The sequence below is a fragment of the Rousettus aegyptiacus genome, unplaced genomic scaffold, assembly GCF_014176215.1.
Source record: "Rousettus aegyptiacus isolate mRouAeg1 unplaced genomic scaffold, mRouAeg1.p scaffold_m13_p_15, whole genome shotgun sequence".
NCBI classification, from domain to species: Eukaryota; Metazoa; Chordata; class Mammalia; order Chiroptera; family Pteropodidae; genus Rousettus; species Rousettus aegyptiacus.
The window spans coordinates 36,910,186-36,932,891 of NW_023416290.1; the positions used below are offsets into that span (position 1 = coordinate 36,910,186).

Below are 22,706 nucleotides of genomic sequence, written 5' to 3' on the forward strand. Positions count from 1 at the left end.
AGGAGCAGCCAACTGCACGGGGAAGCCCTTAGGAGGAGCCAGCAAGCTTCTCAGCAGAAAGTGTTCAAGGGTAGAATTAAGATGACTGGGGACGGTTCAAAGCGACTGCTCCCAGAGAAGGCAGGCGGGATGGTGGCTGCCAGGAGGGACGAAAGGAGCCCCTCGCTGGGATGACTGAGAGGGTGGCAGACAAGCAGACAGAGGAGGGGAGCCCACCTGGGGTTTTGAGGGAGCATGAGATCGGTGTGGAACATCCTGAGTGCAGGGTGCTCGGCACGTGTCCACTTTGTGTATTTGCAGACAGAAGAACGTGCAGACCTGACGGTGAAAAGCAATCAAGGGCAGGAGAGAGACATGACAGTCGCCTTGGAGAGGATGCCAGAGGGGTCCCGAGGTTGGCGGAAATGACCAGGGACGGAGAAGCAAGGCGTGACGACAGCAGCCGCAGTAACACACTCGGCACACACTGATACGTAGCACGAAAACGAAGTGGCGCCGAGCCAAGGTGGGACGTTGACCCTGCCTGTTTCCAGGCGGCACGATTACGAGTTACTGTAATTCTTCTCTAGTTAAATATCATCTTCAATATTTGATTGATTTTTGTATGAGAAAGCATGACTTGTAGGAGGAGAAAAAGATTTTGCAGACATATGATACGAATCCATGCATGTGGTATATAAAATAAGTACACAGACGGTTGATGGTCTTAGTAGACTAAAGATGTGATGGTCAGAGCGCCGTTTTTCTAAAACCACAGCAGATTGGAATTCCTGGGGCTACAGTTTGAAAGCTCCTGAATAAGGACTTATCACAAATACTCCACCGCCTTAATTAACTAGGAGCAGGGGAGGGATAGGAGAGGGGCAGTCGGTCGCTGTCTTTTCTTTGTTTCTTCTTGTTTTTCCTCTCCACTCTTCCTCCCTCTCCTCATCTGCACAACGGTAATAAATTTAAAGAAACTGGAATGAATGGAAGAGGACAGCCTGGGCCAGTGTGGGCAAATGGATGAAAAAGAGAATCTGCCTTTCTCCAAACCCCCGGCTGTCTTCACTCAGCCTCCTCTCGAACCTCTTTCTTCCTGGTCTTTCTGGTCATCCAGGGTTTGGGGGCTGCCCAAAGTTATCTCAAATCCCTGAATATTATTTCAGGATCTGAAATGTTCCCCTCTTTCCACTGAATTCAGGGTGCCATGTGACAGACCTGCAGAACCGAGATCCGAATCAGAGTGGTCCCCCTAGAGTGTGAAGAAGCCCTGCTCCTCTCAAGGGTTACCCACCTCTTAAAAGAGGTACTTGTTCAAATACCCACTTCTGGGTTATGCGTGTTATACTCATTCGCTCATTTAATTAAGCCTTGCTACAGCCCTGAGAGGTAGGAATTGTTTTTCTTATTTTACAGTTAAGGATACTGAAGCTCAGAGACATCAAATGGCCCTCCAAGGTCACACACCTGGTAAATTCTCTTTGGTAACCCGGAAGAAGATACAACTTCCTCAGTGGTCTTACATTCAGCCTCCCCTGGGCCTCAGCCCCCTGTAGGCCATTTCTCCTTCTCCAATCTTCCATTGATCTACTTTCTAGTTTGGAGCCCTAGGCCATCGGTGAATCATTACTCGGAGAAATAACAGAGTAGTAAAATGAATCAAGCATCTAGAAGTCATACAAAACAAGACAAATCCCAACAGGTCAAACTATGAATTGTAAATTCACAAATGAAATGCAATTTTATTAAGCTCATGTGATGTTCATTATCGCGGCAATCGCTATTGAAATAATATGCCCCTAAAGGATTTATTTATGAGGAAAGGCCTTACGCTAGTGCTTCTGTGCCGTCGCACAACTATTATAATTAACTTTATCCAGCAGACTAACTGGTCAGAACATCTCAGTCCCAGCCCACTTTAGATATTTTCAGTATTCGTTTCATTTCTTTTAACATCAGATGCTTCTAGAGTCTCGTCACAAAATGTTTCTCAGGATCTACCTAACATCTGAAGAATGAAGCGAGCTCAGGAGAGGGAGAGCCAGTAAAGGGTGAAAATGTATTTCATATTTCTATACAAAACCTAATTGTTTCCTTTGTTTTCACTGCTGATCAACTTCACTCCACTTTTATTTGTAGTTAGCCAAACAAAACGCATTTACCTTTTCTAATCTGGGCTCATAAATCAATTCTTTCAGCTCATAATTACTTTGGCTGTTCTCCCTTGAAAATCTTCCAGTTTATCTAAAACCTTCTTTTGTGGGAGGAGAGCATGTGCTCTCCCAGGTGCAAATGTGATAGAATATAAATTGAGATAAACTCTCACCAACAGTGGGGTCATAATATTACATAACACAAGATTTTATTTAAGAATGTATTAAGTTGTAAATCATTATTTATGGCTTCTTCTTTTCTTTTTTTTTTTTTTATGGTGTCACCTAATTTTCATTTCTAAGCTCATCCTAAAACAAGTGACCTTGTTTCACTACCAAAATATCCCAGAACCTGCTCGACCCAAGTAAAACAAAAAGATGTCCAACAGTACGTTTGAGCCATAGAGAGAAAAACACTTGGTTCAATTTTCAGCTTTCTCATAGTCACTAAGTCCCTCATAAGTCACTAAGACTTATTAAAACAAACGTCATGACTCCAATTTATCTTCCAACTCCAGAAGCACATTCACTGTTGTAAAGATGTCCTTCACGTGCTCATGTCCTTGTCTCCTCGGGTTTGAAATATTAATCACACCATCACCCATCCAACTGTGCGAACCAGACTTCAGAGGCAGCCTTGACCTTCCCTCCCTTCTTCCCGACATCCCTCGACCCAGTCCGTCAGCAACCCCTCCCCAGCCCAGGCTACCTTCTGCAGATTCCACGAGTCTCTCTACTTCCTGCATTTTCATCTCCGCTGCTCAGTGCCACCTTCCTCTCCTAACTGGACAAGTAGCCTCTTCATCGCCATCTTGTCCCCAACCTTGCTTGTCACTTCCAATCTATTACTGACTTCCCTATGCCCTTACTGAAGAAAAGACAATTATTAATTATTATACATCCCATAAGGCCCTGCATGAGTCGACTGCCTGCTATCTTCTTAGCTTTCTATCAGGTCCCCTCACCGCCCCCCCCCCAATTTATTCACCCCATTCCTCTCCTTGGAGGGCTCTGGGCTCCTTTCTACCTCAGGGAGAGATGTTACTCATGTCCTCCCCTTCTCTGCCTCCTCTACTTAGTCCAGTGAATCTTAATCCTGGTCACACTCTAGCATCTTCTAGGGAACTTTTATACCATCCCTCGAGAGTCAGAGTCCATTGATATAGTTTCATCTCTGTACCCATTACAGTGCCTGGTACATAAATATTCTTTAGATGTTTAAGGAAGAAACAGAAGGATCAGTAAATTCCTCTCAAAAGCTATGAGCTGGCATATTTATGACGGTTCACTTTTCCAACAGCAAAATGGAAAAGTAGTGTAAGCTGCATGTTAATGTGAGATTTCATTTCTCCAAAGTATTGCTAGCCCTGGCCATGGAGTTGCCTGGATCCTTCTACGAAAATGTTAATATGGAAGATAGACTCTGAGCACATTTGAAAGCTAAATGCTCACTTTTGGCCAAAGCCCATTACCTACTCAGAGTTAACCAGGACTTATAATACAACAGAATTATAGTCTATATCTATGCCTCAAAAAGTTTATTCTTTTTAAAAAAAGATTAAATTTTATTTTAAGCTAATTTTTAAGCTCTTTGCTTTTATGTGTGAACAGATCCTCAGGGCTCAGGAACTCATGACTTGTCACCAGAACGTGCAATTTCACTATTAGATGCAATGAAACATAACTGAAAATGAAGTGTCCTCCCTTACTTTGTTACTCAATATGTGAAAAGAAGAGCCCAAGGTGATGATGAAGAGTTGACTCTGGGTAATTGTGGAAGCCCGCTTATCAATGAGATAACCTGCTTGGAAACACAGCTTGGTGATGTAAGCAAGCCGTTATGACTCAGGACTTCACAAAAGAGAAAATGCCAGATGTCAAGTATTCACTCAAAAATAGTCACAATCATCAAAGTTCGTCTACAGGTCTGTCCAGAAGTTTATTGTATATAATTTATTGTTAAGGCCAACATAGAGCCTCATATACTCCTAGTCTGTCTGCTGCCGAGAACAAACACCACGGTTTTCACCTCTATTACCCCAACCACAATGCCTGGCCTTAGTGGCTTTCCAAAAAATATATATATTTTTTTGTCTCAGTTAATAGACCTTAATCATCAACTTGGGAAATCCTTAGTTTAGGGTTATTCTGTATTAGATCAGTGACAGGTTCTAGAATATGCCACTTTGTCATAAAAGTCATTTTGAGCTGAAGGCATTTGAAAACAGGCTTTTTTTTTTGGTCAGCTGTAACTGAAAACTGTAACTTTTTATTTATAAAAAGCCTTTTTAAATTTTTTCTGAAGTCCCTTATCTGCTTAAAAGCAGAAGCTCTCAAAAGAATTCAATTGTCGTAATTCCCCTTCCAGGAAGTGTCACTACCAAGTAACAGTGAATCATCATCTAAGCCTAGAAGCTTGCAACACACCTAAATTAGTCCTTCTCAGAAAACTATCATATCTCCCATCTATTCTCCTAAAGGCCCACTTGACTTTCCTAAAAGTCATTTGTTTTCCCATAAGTGTTCCCCTTTTTCCCCTGTTGAGATGGTATATAAGCCCCAAATCCCCACTGACTCCTTGAGGCACATTTTTCTGTGAACTTGCATGTACTTGATTTTTAAAAATATATTTTTTCTCTTTCTAATCTATCTTTTGTCAGTTTAATTTGCAGGCCCCAATAACTAAACCTAAGAGGTTACAGGAAGAGTTTTTCCTCTCCAACAGCAGCATCATGAAAACCTTGATTTCCACACATCAAAAATACCCAGTCCACGTAAAATAAGTGGTGGGACCGAAATGCGTGGAGAACTCAAGTACGGAAACTGAAAGCAGGCAACTCCTGGATTCCGTAAAGTTCCGTGAAAAGAGTCCTAACATCCAACACCCTCTACAGGGCCTAAAGCCCTATGTAACTTCTAGTAGCTTCAAATTAACATTGGAGACGGCTTTTTTTCTTCCTCTGATTAGTAGCACAAAGATTAACTTCATAATCAATAAGGAGCCACCAAAGCGAATCGTGGAATTATAAACTCTCAGAGCCGGAACGGTGAGCTAGTACGGCAAAGCTGTTCAAAGCTCAGCCTCGCCAGCGCTTAAAGAAACGCTCATTTGAGAACATTAAGAAAGTCCATGTTTTTCCTATTAAATTGGCATTGATTTTTTTTTTTCCCCCGTCAATATTCACAGGTAACTAGGATGCAATGAAAGGAGAATTACAAGACATTGCTCGTGGGAGCATAAATTAAAGTGTGTATTAAACTCCTTTAAGATGCATATAATACTCACTGGCCAAGTCATTGCACTCTCAGGGGTGATTTTGTAACCCGTGCAAATCTTTACTTTTTTAAAATGACTTTTTCTCTTCCTTTTTGATTCAAACGGGCCTTGGGCTCTCTCGCTTCTTCTCTTTCCCTTTCCCTCTGCACAACTACTCCTTTATCACTAAGTCCTTATCATCAAACAGTCTTAGGAATAAAGCCTCAGGTCTGTTGACCACAGAAACAAATTTTGGTCAAACTAAAGATAAAGGTAACATCTTGCAGCTCCACACCCATGAAGGCGAAGGGCCCTAGTGGCATCCCCTTGAAACCAGACAGAACAACTCCATGACTGAAATCAGGGCCTGATGCAATGATCAACTGCCTCCTACCCTGGCCCCAACCAATCAGTAGAACCTATGATCCCAACTCCCTTAGATACTAATGAGTATTCCCCTATATAATCTATGCCCTAGAGGCCATTGGGGAGCCAGGTCTTTGAGCACTAGCTTTCCTGTGTCCCTGGGCTTAGAACCATTTCCTTAAATAAACCTTTACTTCCCTTGCTGCAAACTCCTGTCCATGTCTCTTTTGGCTTTGATGCATGCAGGCAAAATGAACCCCTTGAGTTTGGTAACAGTTTCTAAGTTAATCATCAAGAATCTGAGTGATGATTTATTGTCACAGTGTTGTTGTACACAAGCAAAAACAGAAGAACAAAAAAATGGAAACTACCCAAATGTCCAACACTGAGAAGAAGAGAGCAGAGCTGTTAATGTGCTGGCTGGAAAATTACTGCTTGGCTATCGCCCATGGGAACATAACATTCTAACAATAAGCTTTCTGCTTCTGTATTCCTGCTTACACACCTGACCTGTGAGTTGACAGGTAGTGAATAGAAGAAGGATAGACCTTTGTGTTTAGACAGAATGAAGAATGGGATTTGGGGCTTAAAACCCCTATACCTCTACATTTCGGGGTTGCTTAATTTGGGGTCTGCGTACCCCTGGCAGACCCAGCTGGCTGAATAAAGAGCACGTTTCCTATAACTGATTTCTGGTGGTCTGTGTGTCTATCAGGGGCTGGCGGCTACAATATTAACACTTTGGAAAACAGGGTAAAAACAGGTTGGGTGCTTGGAGGGAAGGATAAGTTTGGTTTGGAACATGCTGAGTTTGCGGTGCTTACGAGACATCAGGTTGTAATATCCTCAGACAGACAGAAATGGAAACCTGATGCATGAGAGAGAGCAAGATCAGAGAAAAAGCTCTGAGACTCAGATCAGACTCAGAAGATAATGGCCACAGAAATCATGTTCTCCAATGATAGTTATGGTCATGGGGGAAATGTTTAATGATCAAGGCTGCCTCCAAAGAAAATGCACAATTTAGTAGAAGGAAAATTGTTTATGTGCTCCCCAAAAGAAAAAAGCCTGAAAGGATAGGAAGCAAAATGTTAAAATTATAGGTGATTTAAATAGGTTTCTTCATACTCTTTTCCTTTTTTAAAAAAGAAAGTTTATTAATTCAACTAATATATATTGAGCAACTATAATGCTCTGGCATTTTCCTAAGGGCTGGATGATGAGCATCTATTGTTTTCATTAGTTTAAAAACTATTTTTTTAATCAAAGTTATTCTTCTAACCAATGCCTCATTTTACAAGTAAGGAAATGCTGACAACCCCAAGAGAGGAAGTGATTTGCTCAAGGTCACAGTCAGCCCACACAGCCTCTGAAACCCACCCTGGAGCTTCAGCAAGTAACAGAAAAAGGGATCTGGTCTGCAACTAAGTTTTCTGAGCACCTACAAGGTGAGAAGCTCCATAAATACAACCATAAATGTGTGCTTAATCACGTACCTTCTACTGCTTTATTATAAGTAATCATCTTAATGGCATTTTAACAAAAAGTTCCAGAGCAAATTTCCTTTCCTGATAATTTTGAGGACTTTTTGTCCTTTACCAAAAAAAAAAAAAAAAAGTGATCTGTGTGTTTCCCGATTAAAATGATTCTTCCTCCAGCTACTGAGACTGCCTAGTTTTTTAATGCACATCCACCCATTTCAAGCTGCATACATGTCTGAATATAAATATATATGATATGGGCCATCATTTGCAAAATTCTTAATCTTTTTAGTAAACCTAATTGAGTCTTTTCTTTCCTCCTTTCTTTGGAGAAAGACCCTCTCCCTCAGACTTAGGTAATTACCTTGAAACTGGTGACTCAAGTCCTCAGGCTATAGATAAGGATCATTGAAACTCAGCATTCTCCTTGGCCCATCATAAGGCAGGAATGGCTTTAGGCCAAAACAGGGCCTTTAGAGCCTGAGGAGGGAGGGGACCTTTAATCCATTTTTCCCCTCTTTTTTTCTTTTTATGAAATGTATTAACCAAACCTGCTTTCCTTTACCTGCTCCATGGGCAAAATAATGATAGAAACGTAACTAGATATATGATTCAAATAACAAGTTTGCATCTTTTTCCTTATCTAGGGACAGAGATGGCACTTTGGCAGAATACCCAAAACCCCGTCCTAACTAGGGCAGAGACAGAAAGAGCTCCATAAAACCCCAAAAGGCAGGGACTACGACCCTCCTCAGCAGGAAGTAGATACAGAAGAGAGCTCCCGTCCCTCAACGTCCATACTAATAAAAAGGGGTTTATGGCTCTTAGAAAAGTGTTAGGCAGGAAAGTTAGACAGGGGGTTTTAGGTCCACCTGTGAAAATGCTGAGGTCATCCTATTCTAGAAAGAGTCCACCCTAGTCCGCTCACAATTAAGCAAGCCAGAAGGCATTTTGGGGCTAAAAGTAACTCATACAAGGAAACAAGCAGAAAATTGGGTACTAGTTTCAGCCAGTTACGCACACCTGCGCAATGAAGGCCCAACAACCTTCAACTCACCTGAGCCTCATTATACTATCATTATAATATGATGCACCTGCCCGGAAGTCATTAATATCATTATAACAGACTGAATTCTGGGAACAAACATGCGCAGAAAGCAAAATGATGAGTCACTGAGTTATGTCCATCTTAGTTGTCCATCAAGAAAGCCTACTCCTCTAAGAAAAGTAACCACCCACAGCAAATGGGGATAAAAACCCCAAAGACGTTATTCCTGTGCCCTTGAGTCCTTGATCCTTTGGGCAACCCTTCTCTGGAAGTGTACTGTTGCTTTACTTTCCTTTCTAACAAAGCTTCTCTTTTCTGCTCAATTCTTTATTCGAGATATCGAGAGCCTGGACAATACGCTGAAAGGAGAACCCCACTCTCCGGTAATGTATATATTAGAAAACTGGCCAAGCAGTTGTAATTCACTCTCTTATCACAGGATATAGTAAAAACAAAGTCATAATTCCTTCGAGTTTATCTAATTCACAATATCCATTTGAATAAAAAATCTCATTGTCTTTCTTCACGGATATTGAATTATTAAAAGACCACCGTACATCTAGTATAGGCCAACAACATGAAATATGATTTCTTTATAACAGAACATTATTTCTATTAGTTATATCAGATAGAAAGCTTTTATCTTTAATTAAATAAATTAATTATAGGCTTTAAACCAACCTCTGACATGAATTAGATTTATAAAATATATAACCTTTGGTTGACCTATATTTCATTTTTTAAATTGGGCACCATCACAATCTAGTAATCAATAAATAGAACAAACAGTATTCCTTCTATTTGTCAGATATTATACGTGATCAGCCTGGTGGATGCAGAAAGCAAACAGCTATTGGGCTGACATTTTGGGTCCCATCTCCTGAAAGCATTGTGGGTAAAAAAGGGTTTCTACAAAAAATAACCTCGCAGGGCGATCTGATCATAAATTCCTAACTGGGCAGGTCATGGTGGGTGGTCACACCCCAGACATATAACATTTTTAGTGAAAGGTTTATCTTTGCCTGAGCAAACCCTGTCCATTGTTTTTGTGCATCTGGGTTAACGGTCCTTTGAAACAAGGATAACCACCCGTAAGAAAGCACATAACCTTGTTAACCTTTCTGTAATACAACCCTGGCCTTGCTTTCTCCCACCTTCATGTGGTACTCCTTTCATTCCTTCCTTAATTTCGAATGCCTAAAAGAAGTTGCAAAACTGTTATATTCTCTGGACATTTGAGATTTTACTTCCAGGAAACTGACATTAGTTTGGCTCAACTAAACTCTTATAAAAATTCTCTAAAGGTTTGGAAATTTTTATACCAACAGTATAACGTGTTATTTTTATTTTGTGGCTCTCCGTATTTAAGGTACACACTTCTATACTCTTAGAGATGGTATGGCTCTAAATGCATGCAGAAATGCCTCACAAAACTAATCCCCGTGATGTGTGTTTTGATAACCTTAAGTGCAATGGGAAGGTGAAAGGATGACTTTGCTCTATTTTTGAGAAAAGCCATCTCACATTACCACACAACGGATACAGCTTTTTCATCCATTGCTTACCATTCTGAGAAATCAAAACGTTAGATATCTTTTCAACACTCATATCAGAAAAGCAAGAGAGTCTAGTAGGTAAGGTCTCTAGTGATAGTAGGCAGTCCTGAATTGGAAGGGCTACTTGGTCACTTACTAGGTGAGTGATCTTAGGCGAGTGACTTAAGTTTTAGTTTCCTTGGGGACTGGAAGATAATGCACAGCTTGGCACAGTGCCTGGTACATAGTAAGTGCTTGATAAAATAAAAGTCACTTAACAGTATTAAGATGTTTTTCAAGTTTTATGTATATATATATACATATACATATACATATATATATATATATATAACAACAAACATTTACAAAAGACTTATTTCTCCCTATTTTCCCAAACCAGAAATGCCAGCAATACGGCCTTGTGAATTACTGTGAAGACTCTAGAAGAGAGGACAAAATAACTCTGTAATGCCTTCCCTTCAGCACTCAGGCCAGTACTCTAATGCTCCTGTTCAACTGTATCCACCCACCTGGTTCCTTCTGATGCAGTCTCAGCCGTTCCCAGGGGTGAGAACAGCTTTCTTCTGGGATCCAACCAACCACTTTTGAAGTGGACTTTTGTTGCAGCCTGGTCCCTTTGTGAGCACTGTTTAATAGTCAACATGAATTTAGTATTTGCTAAATTTTTGACCTGAACATCTCTGACTACTTTATTTTCTGCTTACGATCCTAAGCTCACGAACATGTTTTTGTTTAATTTTTTGACAACCTTTAAGTATAGAAATGCTTAGACTATCAGCTGACCCATAAGTCCTTTCAGATGGCGACAACGGACATTCATATGTGACAATGATCTGTCTTCTCAGTATGGAACTGTAAATCTCTCCATCCAGGAATCCCAGATTCAGTCTAGGAACATGTAGAAGACTAAGAAACCCCTCCAAGAGCCTTGGGACACAGGCAGAATAATCTTGAGAAAGGGAAGGAATGAGCCCCCATCATAAAGCGCTTCGTTAATAATGAGTCTGCGATAACAGAAACTGCTTGTACTGTAACCAAAAACAGCAGGTTATAAAATTTTATATGCGGGTATACACACACAAACACGTGCAATATAGGATCAACTATGTAAAAAAAAAAAGCATATTAAAAAGGCATAAAGACAATATACAAAATGTTGATTGTCATTAGGTGGGAGAGTATGGGTAATATTTTTCTCTTTCTCCTTTCCTATATATTATTTTTCCCATTTTCTATAATTTATATTGCTTTGATATCTGAAAATTTTACATAAACTGTAAAAATAAGTTCATTAAAATTTAGCAAATTTCCATTTTTGACAAAAGGAAAAAAATGAATGTTCAATTTTCAAAACAGGTAAAATCTGTCCTACAAAACACTTTGACCATTGCCCTGATGATAAAGGTTGACAATCAGTAACCAGGAGGAAGCATTCCAAATGCTAATGTGAGCAATCTGCCCCAGACCCCTTTCTCCGGGTCAAATTGTGTTTGTTTGTTTTTCTGTTAAATATTCTGGTCAATCATAGATGATTGGGTAATGTGTATTGGAGGAGGTGTAAGGAGAATGAAAATGTTGGAAATCAGTAGGGTAAACGAACTGTCAAAACTCTTTGAAAGCCTGAAATGCCTATACTGTTCCCACACATGGAGGTGTCTCCTGGGGGAAAACCCTTTAGGAAGGCACTGTTTCCCTCACCACAGCCCTAACCACCAACGTAAGGGGGGCGAGGCTTGGCTTTGGCTGAAATACTGAGTGGATTTTTAACTACACATTCTTGCAAGGCTGTCCAGTTCATCTTCTGATCTTTTTTTCAGGAGCCTTGGGGAAAGTTTAAGGTTCTTTTCACAGACCTGAGGGTCTAGGCCTTTGTGTCTAGAGAAACTCAAGTTCCCTAACCTGGGAATGGATGATCTGATCCTCCTGTACCCTCAGTGGAGCTGCAGGTGGTCAAATAACAGGAAGCGAAGGCTGTATTTAATGTCCCCAGGGCACGGAGTTCAGAGAAGGGTTGGTGCCCGGAAGATCATATCTGGAATATTTATCTTAGAAACCCTTATCAGGCCTGTATATTTTTCTAAGGGAGGATGAAGGCAAAAATTGTGGACATGCTGGGCTTCTAGCCCACCCAGACTTCTCACCACCCACAACACACTGATTAATGAGTCAAGGCAGTAACTACTAGGTGAACGGATTTTTCTTTTGGTTCTGGCTGGGGCCAGGGGATGGGGAGAAATGTCTGGAAGTGCCAAGGGAACAAAAATTCTATACATATTATGGAAAGCTAGTAGATTTCCACAGAACACAAATGAAAATGGGGGAGGAGGGCAGATGGATATAAGGTGTAGAGAAACGAGGATAAGGGAATAGGTTGCTTTAAACTCGTCAAACTACCCAAACTGAGTAGGAGACAGCTGGGTTAGCCGAGGGGGGCCGATGCCACCGAAAGGGAGCGCCTAGAAGAAGGGAGCTCAGCGCGGAGAATCTTAATCCCACCAAGCCTTTTGCAGCACAGATCTTACTCGCTGAGAGAATTGAATCTGAATCTCCACACGGGCTGGGCGGCCGCGGCTCGCTCCCGGCCCCTGGGCCCCTCCAGCGCCGCGCAGGCTCGGGCGCCCCGCTCTGGAGCCCTGCGGCGCCCGGAGGGGTGGCGGGAGGGCTCCGTGGGGCCTCCCGGGGCGAGGGCGCGGCGCGTGGGTACCTTGGTGCCCTGGTAGAAGTCGTCGACGGACCTCGTGCCCATGAAGGGGAACTGCATGTGCGTGTGCGTGTCGATGCCGCCGGGCAGCACGAGCTTGCCGGCGGCGTCCAGCACCCGCAGCCCGGCGGGCGCGGCCCCAGGAGGCAGCAGGTCGCGTCCGAGCGCGCGCACCGCGCCGTCCTCCACCAGCACGTCGGCCACCTGCGAGGCGTCGTCGTTGACCACGCGACCCCCGCGGATCAGGAGCCGCGACGGCGCCGCCATGGGCGCGAACGGGGTCGCTCTCCTCCCGGGACCCCGAGGACCGGCCCAGACTCGACCCGGCCCCTAGGCGGTTTATCCACCGGCCTCCGGATGCCGGCTCCACCCACAGGAGGCTGGGCTGGCGCCGAAAGGCTGGCGCAGACCAGGAGATGAGCACAGTGCTGACCCCAGATGTCTTCATGTCGCCTGTCTCCGAGCCACTGCAAGGGAAAGATCTTGGAATTTTAAAAGTGACGGACGCTTTGACGAAAGGCATCCACCTCATGAGCAGTGTGTTTACACACACACACACACACACACACACACACACACACACACACACCCCGGGGCACCAACAGCAGCAACAATGAAAATACCCATACCAAGCTGGAAAGAACCACTTGATCCGGATTTCTTTTAAAATATTCTTTGCATGAGGAGCAAATCATCACACAATGCCAGAAACTGGTAGGGTGAAAGTTCAGAGTGAAATATTTAATCTATTTGAAACTAAAATGAATTGGTATCAACTATTCTCCAAGTTTTAATGATACCATACATACCAGCAAGTTTTGCTTGGAAAATAACAGAAAATGTAACTCTAAAGATCTAGGTTTACCTCCAGCTCTCCAGAAAACTAGCTTAGAAGGCTTCGTTAAGTCTTTTATCCCCTTGGTATAAAACTGGCATATACTCCCATATATAAAACCGAGATGATTTGTTCTTCCTCTCTGGATGTTTTTTGAGAAGCGAAGTGCTGATGGATATGAATGCACCTTAATAAAATGGGAAGTGCCATACACATTTATTAAACAAAAACTAGCTTCTTAAGGACTGATGGTGGGGTGGGGGTGGGGAGGATCGGATAGAGGGAAAGGTGATCAAAATGAGCCACATTCTCACGGTGAATGACCTAATAGCCGGTGTGACACACGTGCATATTTCAATATATAACAGAATATCTAAAACAGAAAATTCTACCTTTGAGAGGATAATAAGAGTTCAGAGAAAAAGGAGAATTTATTTTTGCCTTGAATAAAATTCGATACGGAAGTTTCACAAAGAGGTATTAGAGCCAGGATACGGAAGACATGAACCTGCAGAAATGAGGGCCGGGGAAGCCGGACGGTGGCGAAGGGAACGGAGCAGGCCGAGGCACAGAGGAGGCGACGGCGGGTCCAGTCTGAGCTCCATGAAGCTGGAGGCACAGGGCTGGACGACTGGGGGCCGTCCCATCTCTCACAGGGGAAGGTCAGGAAGGGGAGACAGAGGAAGAGCAGCCAGAGAGAAGGGAGCCCAGAGAGCACTGCGCGAGGGAAGGCAGCGATGCGTATTTCAGGGACACCAAGGTCAGATGCGGTAGAGAGGTCGGAGCGCGCGGTGGACATCGCTGTTCCCGCACCTATTCTCATCCTTCTGCTAAGTCGCCTGGAGGGTCTTCGGCAGGAAATCCTCCACCTGCATTCTCAGAACACTTGCCTTGGTGGAACTGATGGGACCTCTGGCTCTGGGATTGACCTGCTCACTTAAACTTTGTCGACCATGGCAGGAAACCCTCAAAGCCTCACTAAAGGGTTCAGAGTACCTCTCCCAACCTGACTAATCATGCCCAGTGAGAGTAGACCCTAGGACTTCCATCAGGTTGGGCAGCCTAGAAGCTTATTCTTTCCTGCTGAACTTGAATCCATGAGAGGGTAAACGAGAGGCTCTGGCAGCCATCTAGACAGCACGCGGAGACAGTCCTTCTGTGAACAGAGCCGACACAGAAAACAGGAAAGAGAGATGGTAAGAGGCCGGGTTCTCACGACATCGTTGGAGCTCCTAGAAACAACCATGCCTGAAGTCCTTCCCCTAGATTTTGCACTGTTTGCTGAAGCTGGTTTACTTTGGGTCTTTCATCATTTTCAACCATCAGCTGACAGAGCCTGGAAAGATACCCCTGAGTATAAAGACTAGCTGGTCACATCTGACCTTGAGAGGGCATTTTCGACAGTGGAATGTAGAATATTAATATTGCCAAATTTCCTCAAGCCTCAGATTACACAAGCCGCAAAACGATTAAACATTAGAAAGCACCAACTTCAGGTTCCATAGATTTAGCTATCAAGCCAGGAACAAGAAATCCAAGAAGGTTATGTAGTTATTGTCAAAAGACCATTGTGTCAAGGTGAAAGGAGTAATTATAAATACAATGAAGCTCCTACAAGCTCTACAAGTAGTCACTACCCCAGGAAAATAACATTGGATGTCAGAGTGGTTGTGACATCCTTTCTGAAACTGTCCAGATGAATGATTTCAAAGGTTTCCTTATCTTAGACACTTTATATCATGAAAGGCCCTGCAACACAATATGAAACAAACTTCCCATGTCTAATTAACTCAGAATTTTATCAGAAAAGGGGGTTTGTAAAATGTCACCGAAGCAGGAAGAAATGGCTCATTGGGATTCACTGGCAGCAACAGAAGAGGGTGGTGGGTAAGTTTAAGGAGAAGTGTCAGCTCCCAGGAGGGGTCATTCCCCTTTTGGCCATCATTGTCCCATGCCGCTTGCCAGGTGGGAGGCTAAATGTGCGCGAACATGCTCAGAGGGGAACTGAGTCCTCAGAAAACACTCACCTCCCTATTCGGACACCTTCTCACCTGGACACTCAGGGCCCTCGATGGGTGAGAAACAAATATTATGGAGACACAATGCTGGCATTAGCAGGGAGGTGGGAAGCAAGATTCTTGCTGTTTCAAATTCTTCTTTCTGGCAAAAACAATCAGTTTGAGTACCTGCCAAGGTGCTTCATGAGCCCCCCTGGACCCACAGGAGATGTGTTCCAAGACCCCAGTGGACGCCTGAAACCACGAATAGTACTGAGCCCATGACAGAGCAAGACAGAAAGAGATTGCACCACGCTGCTCGGAAACGGCATGCCATTTAAAACTTATTTTTTATTTCTGGAATTTTCTATTTAATATTTTCAGACTGCAGTTGATTGAACAACTGACACCGCAGAAAGCAAGACCGTGGGTCAGAGAGGACTGCCGCGCACCACGGGGGACTGATTTTAAAGGAGGGTTACAATGACTGTTAAGCTCAACCCACAGAAACATATGTACTTTCAAGGGCAGGTGAGAGCAGCTTGGCAAGGCCTTCCCAGCGCCCAGGTCTAAAGGGACAGCAGGTGGAGGAGTGAATGGTGACTTCCTTCACTGAGCGGCTTGGGGCTTTGAGGAAACAGACTGGCCAGGCCTGGTAGAATGGAAGTTCTGGAGTCACTGGGTTTGCTTTTGCTCTTTTCCTAACCCACCCCACTTCTGCTCCCCTACGGCCGGGACGAGGTTTCAGGTGGTCGTCTCCACCTGATGGAGCTGTCCGTGGGGCAGAGCGGAGGGACGGCGAGGATGAGTGAGCAACAGTGAGCAAGGAGAGAGCGGAACGGAGCTGGGCATCTTCCGACAGCACGCCTGAGCTGGGGCTGTGGGGAGCCCCAGTCTCCCTGCCCAGGGATCTAAGTGCCTGGCAGGAGGAGACCAGAAGTCCAAAATCAGTCTTACCAGGCTAAAGTCCTTCCGGGAGCTCTAGGGGAGACTCTGCGTTCTTGCGGCTTCCAGCTTCGGGGGCTGCGGCCTGCATTGGCTGAGGACGCCTCACCCTAATCTTAGTCTCCACAGTCACGTTGCCTTCTCTTTGGTGTCAAATCTCCCTCAACCTCCCTCTTATCATTTTGGGCCTATCTAGATAATCCGGGATAATCTCCTCATTTCAAACATCCCTCACTTCATCACATCTGGGAAGTCCCTTTTTCCATAGGAGGCAACATTCTCAAGATCCAGGGACTAGAAAGAGAACCAAATTTTGGAGGGGGGTTATCATCGTTACCCCAAAAGACGCTGCTTTCTCAAATGACGGTGTGGGAACTCCAGGCTACCCCGGAAGGTTTCTTCTGCCCATTCCGCCAGCAGCACTAACTTGCGTTTCCGGAAACTCTCCTGCTCTTCAAAAGTGTTTATGCTGTGCCATGGTTTCCACGATACTTTTCAGCTTTCTTAGCAAAAATATATTGCAGCGATACAATAATACTTAAGGAAACAATGAAAGTGCTCCTTTGGTTAGAAAGAGTATAATAAAGTAAAATAAAATACACTTGCACTTTGGAGCCAAACTGATCTGAATTTGAGTTTTGGCTTTATTGCTTATCATCTGTGGATTCTCAGCTAAGTTTCTTAACTGTTCTAAGCTTCATGTTTCCCCCTAATGGTAGTACTAACCTATAGGGGGCTGTATACTTTAAATGCGGTAAATCATGTAAAGCGTATAACACAGCGCTTGTTTGATGTTATTAGCAAAACCAATTGTTTTATTTCTAGATTCTAGAAACTTCCTTCTTATTAATAGTTTTGTTTTTTAAGCATGAGTTCCACAAGCTTATGAAATGCTTCTGATCTTGAGAATTTTTTTAAGAAGCAAGAGCAAATTATTAAAAAATACTACTTGGATTTTTACTGCATGGACCAAATAGGGTTGGAATTTTGCATTTTTTAAATATATTTTAAATGTTTAAATAAAAGTAGGATAAAATACATAGAGTAAACTTCATCTTGTTGAAAGTGTACAGTCCTGTGAACTTTGACAGGCATCTAAACACCATCACAGTCAAGGCGGGAAATATTTTCATCACCCCAGGGTTTCCTTGTGCCCCCATGCAGTTAATCCTCTCTTCCCAACCCGGGACCCTGACAACTATTGATCTCCTTTCCATCCTTTAGCTTTTATTGACTTTCAACTTGGGTCCAAAGCAATCAACCGCAGGGGATCTGCATAAGAATTTATCTGCTTTGGTTTTAAAAGTCATCTGCAACTTAGTAACTTTCTTCCTGTGCTCTACATCTAAAGCAAAAAAATGCTCCGTATTGTTAAGGTCTAAGGCAAATGGGATTCAAGACAGACCTTACAGGGATTTACTCCACCATTTCCAGGAATTGTGGGAGGTGCTGAGCTGTTCTGGAGCCCTCACGACACTGTTTAAAGATATGTCGTTACATACACATGACAAAGTTGAGATTCCAATGCCCCTGAAGTGGAAGAATTTAGTATCAAAGCCACAGCATGAGACAGAGACGGCGGTCAGGGTGGCCCCTTTTACATGCGCTTGTCCCTCCTGAGCCCACTCCCTCTGAATTAGAACGTTTTTACCTCCACCCTGTCTATGGCAGCTAACTTTATGCTTTTATGTCTCTAATATAACTGAAAGGTAATGGAGTTGTATATCTTCCTTCTTCATTAAAAAATTTACTAATCATAAACAAATACTTCTTGGAAGAATATTACTCTTCTACCGTAAGAAGTACTTAGCACCAGACATGATGAACACAGCAGAGTTTTTGCAGGTCAAGTATAATACCTAACCACCCATCTGTGTACTTAAGGGCACTAAGTACACTGTGAACTCTTGGAAAACAAAAACTGGATGCATTTACCTCTCACAGGGCACGGTGGAACATAAGAGCTCACTAATTTCATTTTCACCTGGTCAACATTATAGCACGGGATTCCATGGAGGGAATTTGAAGCATTTGGTCCATATTAATAAGAACACAGTTAAAAGTCTCTTTTAGACTACTTTGGAACTCCAAACTCAACTTCAGCCTCATTTACTATTTAATTTACAATTTTGCCTTTGAAGAAGTTCATTTGAATGTTATAAAAAGCAAATATTGAACTAAGAGCGTTGCAAAATAAATAATTGTAATGCTTAAATAGGCCACTAGATGGCTTCTTGAAACGACCAACTATTCCTTTGGTCTGTGCCGCAATTTCTTATTATTAAAAAAAAGGTGAAGGGATTAAGTACAAACTGGCAGTTACACAATAGCCATGGCAGACAGTAAAGTACAACATGGGGAATATAGTCAATAATACTGTGATAACTATGTATGGCATGGCGCTGGTGGGTACTTGACTATTGGGGGATCACTTTCTAAGTTATATAAATGTCTATCTAACCACTATGCTGTATACCTGAAACTAATGTAATACTGAATGTCAACTGTAATTGAAAAATTAAAAAAGAAAAAAGAAAAAAAGGCAAGCTATTCCTGCTGACCTCATCTCTATTGATACATAGTCATTATCACTTCTTTAAAACTGGAAAGAAAAAATAACTTCTTTATTTACTTGAATATGACTAATGTATTCTTTGGTAGACAACTTGTAACTAACAAGTACAATTTCATATTATAATGCATCACTCACATTAAGGTTTCACATTATGATTTAGAGAACAAATGGATCAAGCATAATTATTGAACATAAAGTAGTCCCTCATGAATATTTATAGAATAATTAGTCATAGAGTTTGTTGAATCTGAATAGTCAAGGCCCTGGGTTAAGGCCCTTTTATATGCTGTCTCATCTCTACGGGAGCTCCATGAGTAGAAAGTATTACTTCCATTTTATAGATGTAAAAACTGTGGCTCAGAGACATTAATTGGCCAAGTAACATAGTTGATCAGATTTCAAGGCCAGTGGTACCCACAACCACTACTGCTAAGTAGATGAAGAGAGTATTTTCCATCTCTAATTTGATAAAACTACTTTTCTCTAACACCATTATTTGTAGAGGAAGAGCTTGGACCCAATTTTAAAAGCAAACTGAAAAAAAGGGATATTGTGATGGTGTTCTCTAATCTTTAACAGCTATATTGAGCTGTAACTTGTATATCACAAGTTTATTCATTTCACGTGTACAATTAGATTTTTTAAAAAATTTACCAAGTTTTGCAACGTTCATATATCTAAAAAGAAACCTGTACCCATTACCAGTCACTCACCACCCGCTTTCCTCACACCTGTCTCCTACCCCTAGGCAACCACTGATCTGTCTCTCCAGATTTGCCTACACAGGACATTTCATATAAATGAAATCATACAACATGTGGTTTTCTGTGACTGGCTTCTTTCACTTAGTATGCTTTCCAAGTTTACTTGCATTGTAATATCTTTTAGCATGTCATTCATTTTTATTGCCAAACAATATTTCATTGTATGGATATGTCACATTTTGTTTATCCGTTTATCAAAAATGTACATTTGGGTTATTTTGCTTTTGGGGTATTTTGAATAATGCTTCTACAAACACCCATGTACAAATCCTTGTGTGGACATACGTTTTTGTTTCTCTTGGGTATATACCTAGAATTTCTGGGTCTACATGGTAACTCTGTATTTAACTCTGAGGCACCTGCAAACTGCTCTCCAAAGCAGCTGCTCCTCTCTACATTCCCACCAGCGATGGACAAGGGGTCTGGGTTCTCTGCATCCTTGCTGGCACTTGTTATTCCCTCCCTGTTTGAGTATAGCCATCCTAGCGAGTGTGAAGTGGTTATTTTATAATCTTTTGTTATTTTTTAAATAAAGAAAATATTGTTCCAAAATAAAGCAGAAATCCTTATGTGGCTGTAAAAAAATCTTGAAGTAAAATCTCTCCATTATTCTCTTTATGAAAATATAATACAGTAAAGACATAGTTCAAGTTCCAAGTCTTATACTGCTCCCAATCCCAGTGACAAAGGCACTTTATGATGCTTCTGCTGATATTCGAGAGGATAATATCTATCACACAGATTTGCTCTGTTAGAAATGAAGTACATAAAGCATCTACTACCATGGCTGGTACCCAGGAAGAAGTCAATAAATGGATGCTTATTTTCATTCCAAATCCAGAAAATAGTTACAAAGAATTGTTTTTGCATGCTTGGCTAACAATTCTAATGGCAACTCATGAGCCAGAGAAATGGAAATTATGTTCCAAATTTAATGGTGAAATCTCAATAGAAAACATTAATAATGCAAAGTCTAACCAAAGAAAGTAGGAACATGAAGTTAAAATTCACACGATGCACAATAAGAAATGTAAAACATATATTTAAGGAAAGCCAAACTTTGGAAAAACTAAATCTAAAAACCAAATTAGAGAAGGAATTTCTATATTCCTTGAAATCAGAGCTCAGCAGGTGAACTATGCATATGAATGTTCAGGTAAAACTTGATTCCACTGTAATGAAATTAAGAAAAGCTTTTGAATATTATTTATATGTTGCTTTTTATCACGACTAAGTCCATAGACTGTAGCTACATGTTTCCTGTTCTGGACTCTGCAAGTTCTTCATTTGGGCTTTTTAAATAAAGAAGTCTGAGTCAAGACTGTTCAGGGAATCGGCCTTTACCCAAGGCCTTTCCCTTAATTTATTCCTCACAATTTCTTATATGAGGTCAGCTATTCTTATCCTTAAGATGAAGATGCTGAAGCTCAGTGAGTTTGCATAATAATTCAGGTTTGTTGGCTCCAATTTGACGGGTGTTTCTGATTGATAGTATTACTTCACTTTATGACCCATTTCATTCACAAAACAACTGTTGAGTCAGACTAGACTAAGGTCAGTTCTTAGTTCTGCTCCTAATGGCCTTGTGCCCTTGGATGAAAAGATGTAGTTCATATTTCACAGGACTGTGAAGAGTCCAAAGATGCATATAAAGGACTTGGCAGATAGTAGGCACTCAACAACGGGTAACTATTATTTGCTTTGAGAATTCTTTGCTATGAAAAAGCAGCTGGTAGTAAAGGACTCTCAGAAATGGTCTTTGATAATGTGAACATGAGATACACACTCACCTTCAGGGTTAGGTATGTGTCAAAATGTCAGAATTTCCTAATATTTTGAAGAAAGAATCCTGTAACATCACATAATTGTAAACTATGTATGGTATATATGGCTTATGTTATATGGTATAAAATAAATACAGATTTCTGTGAAGTTGAGACCAATTCTGATGCATTAGCTGTTACTTCCTCATTTTAAAGCTTCCTTCAAACTCTAACATCTGCAGATTTTACTTTGTCTCATTCTACCACCATGCATGTTGGTATAATGAGGCAAACTTTTAACCCATGACAATATCCACATGCAATTTGTAAACAAATTCTAAACAAGGCTTTGGAGATTTTGAGTAAAACAGGTCTTATCAAGTTGCTTTCATCTTCTCCCTTGGAATTCAGGAGAAAGGGTATGAGGGATGACCAAGAAGCTTGGAGGGCAGTAAGGTGCTGCTGGGTGGATGTCAATGCGTGTACAGTAGGTACTCAATAAATACCTAGTGAGTTGAAAGTAGTTTTCCCCCTTTATTCTTTTAGCTTGTCTTGCCCATTTCCAGCTTAACAGTGGATAATGGTGGTACGCAGTAGTAGCAGTTCAAACCTCGACAGGTTGTAGAAAAAGCCCCCTTCACCCTGTGCTTATGTTCTCAGCCCAGCTTATCATATGAGCTGAGGCAGGCGCTGCTGGTCCGCAGAACCTTTCTTACATATAGCCCCTTTGGTTTCTATTTTTTTTCCATATTACTACTGGAGCTCTGACTAACAGACCGGTAAGACAAAATGCTATAGAGATGATCTAAATAACATGATCAATCTGAGTAATAATATCCACTAAAATCTGCACTCTATAAACAAAAAACACACTTTTTCAAAGTGTTCCTGGAATAAACAATTGAGAAAAGACAATGAACACCCTAAAGCAGACATAATACATATTCTCTTACTTTGATGCCATAAAAATAAAAATTAATAAAATAGAAAACAAAACTACCTAAACCAAAATATCTCATTATTTGGGGGGAAAAAAACAGCAAAAAAAAAAAAAAAGGAAGAAGCCTTTTTTAAATATAACTTTTGGGTTAAAGAAATAAAAACTGAAATTTCAGAACATCTAGAATATAAAATGATAAACCACCACATATGATTCAGCTAAAACAGTGCTCAAAATTAAGTCCACACTTTAAATCTCATAATACTACTATTGAGAATAAAAATGAATGAATGAAGTGCTAACTCAAGGAGTTAGGAAAAAAACAACAAAATAAACTAAGGAAA

At 41.6% G+C, this 22,706-nt stretch overlaps 1 protein-coding gene across 7 annotated transcripts in view; it reads right to left on the reverse strand.

Annotated features, from left to right (window-relative positions):
- DPYS (dihydropyrimidinase) overlaps positions 1-12,877 on the reverse strand; it is a 77,695-nt gene extending 64,818 nt beyond the window's left edge. For 2 of the 7 annotated variants that reach the window (XM_036232967.1, XM_016147462.2), the window contains exon 1: positions 12,547-12,875. In XM_036232967.1, the coding sequence (XP_036088860.1) occupies positions 12,547-12,810 (264 nt within the window). In that variant the 5' untranslated portion in view covers positions 12,811-12,875. Of the gene's footprint in view, positions 1-1,449; positions 6,260-12,546 lie in introns of those variants that run through there. The other 5 variants (XM_016147458.2, XM_016147459.2, XM_016147457.2 and 2 more) reach the window with 4 other exon arrangements.
- Positions 12,878-22,706: the final 9,829 nt, after the last annotated feature.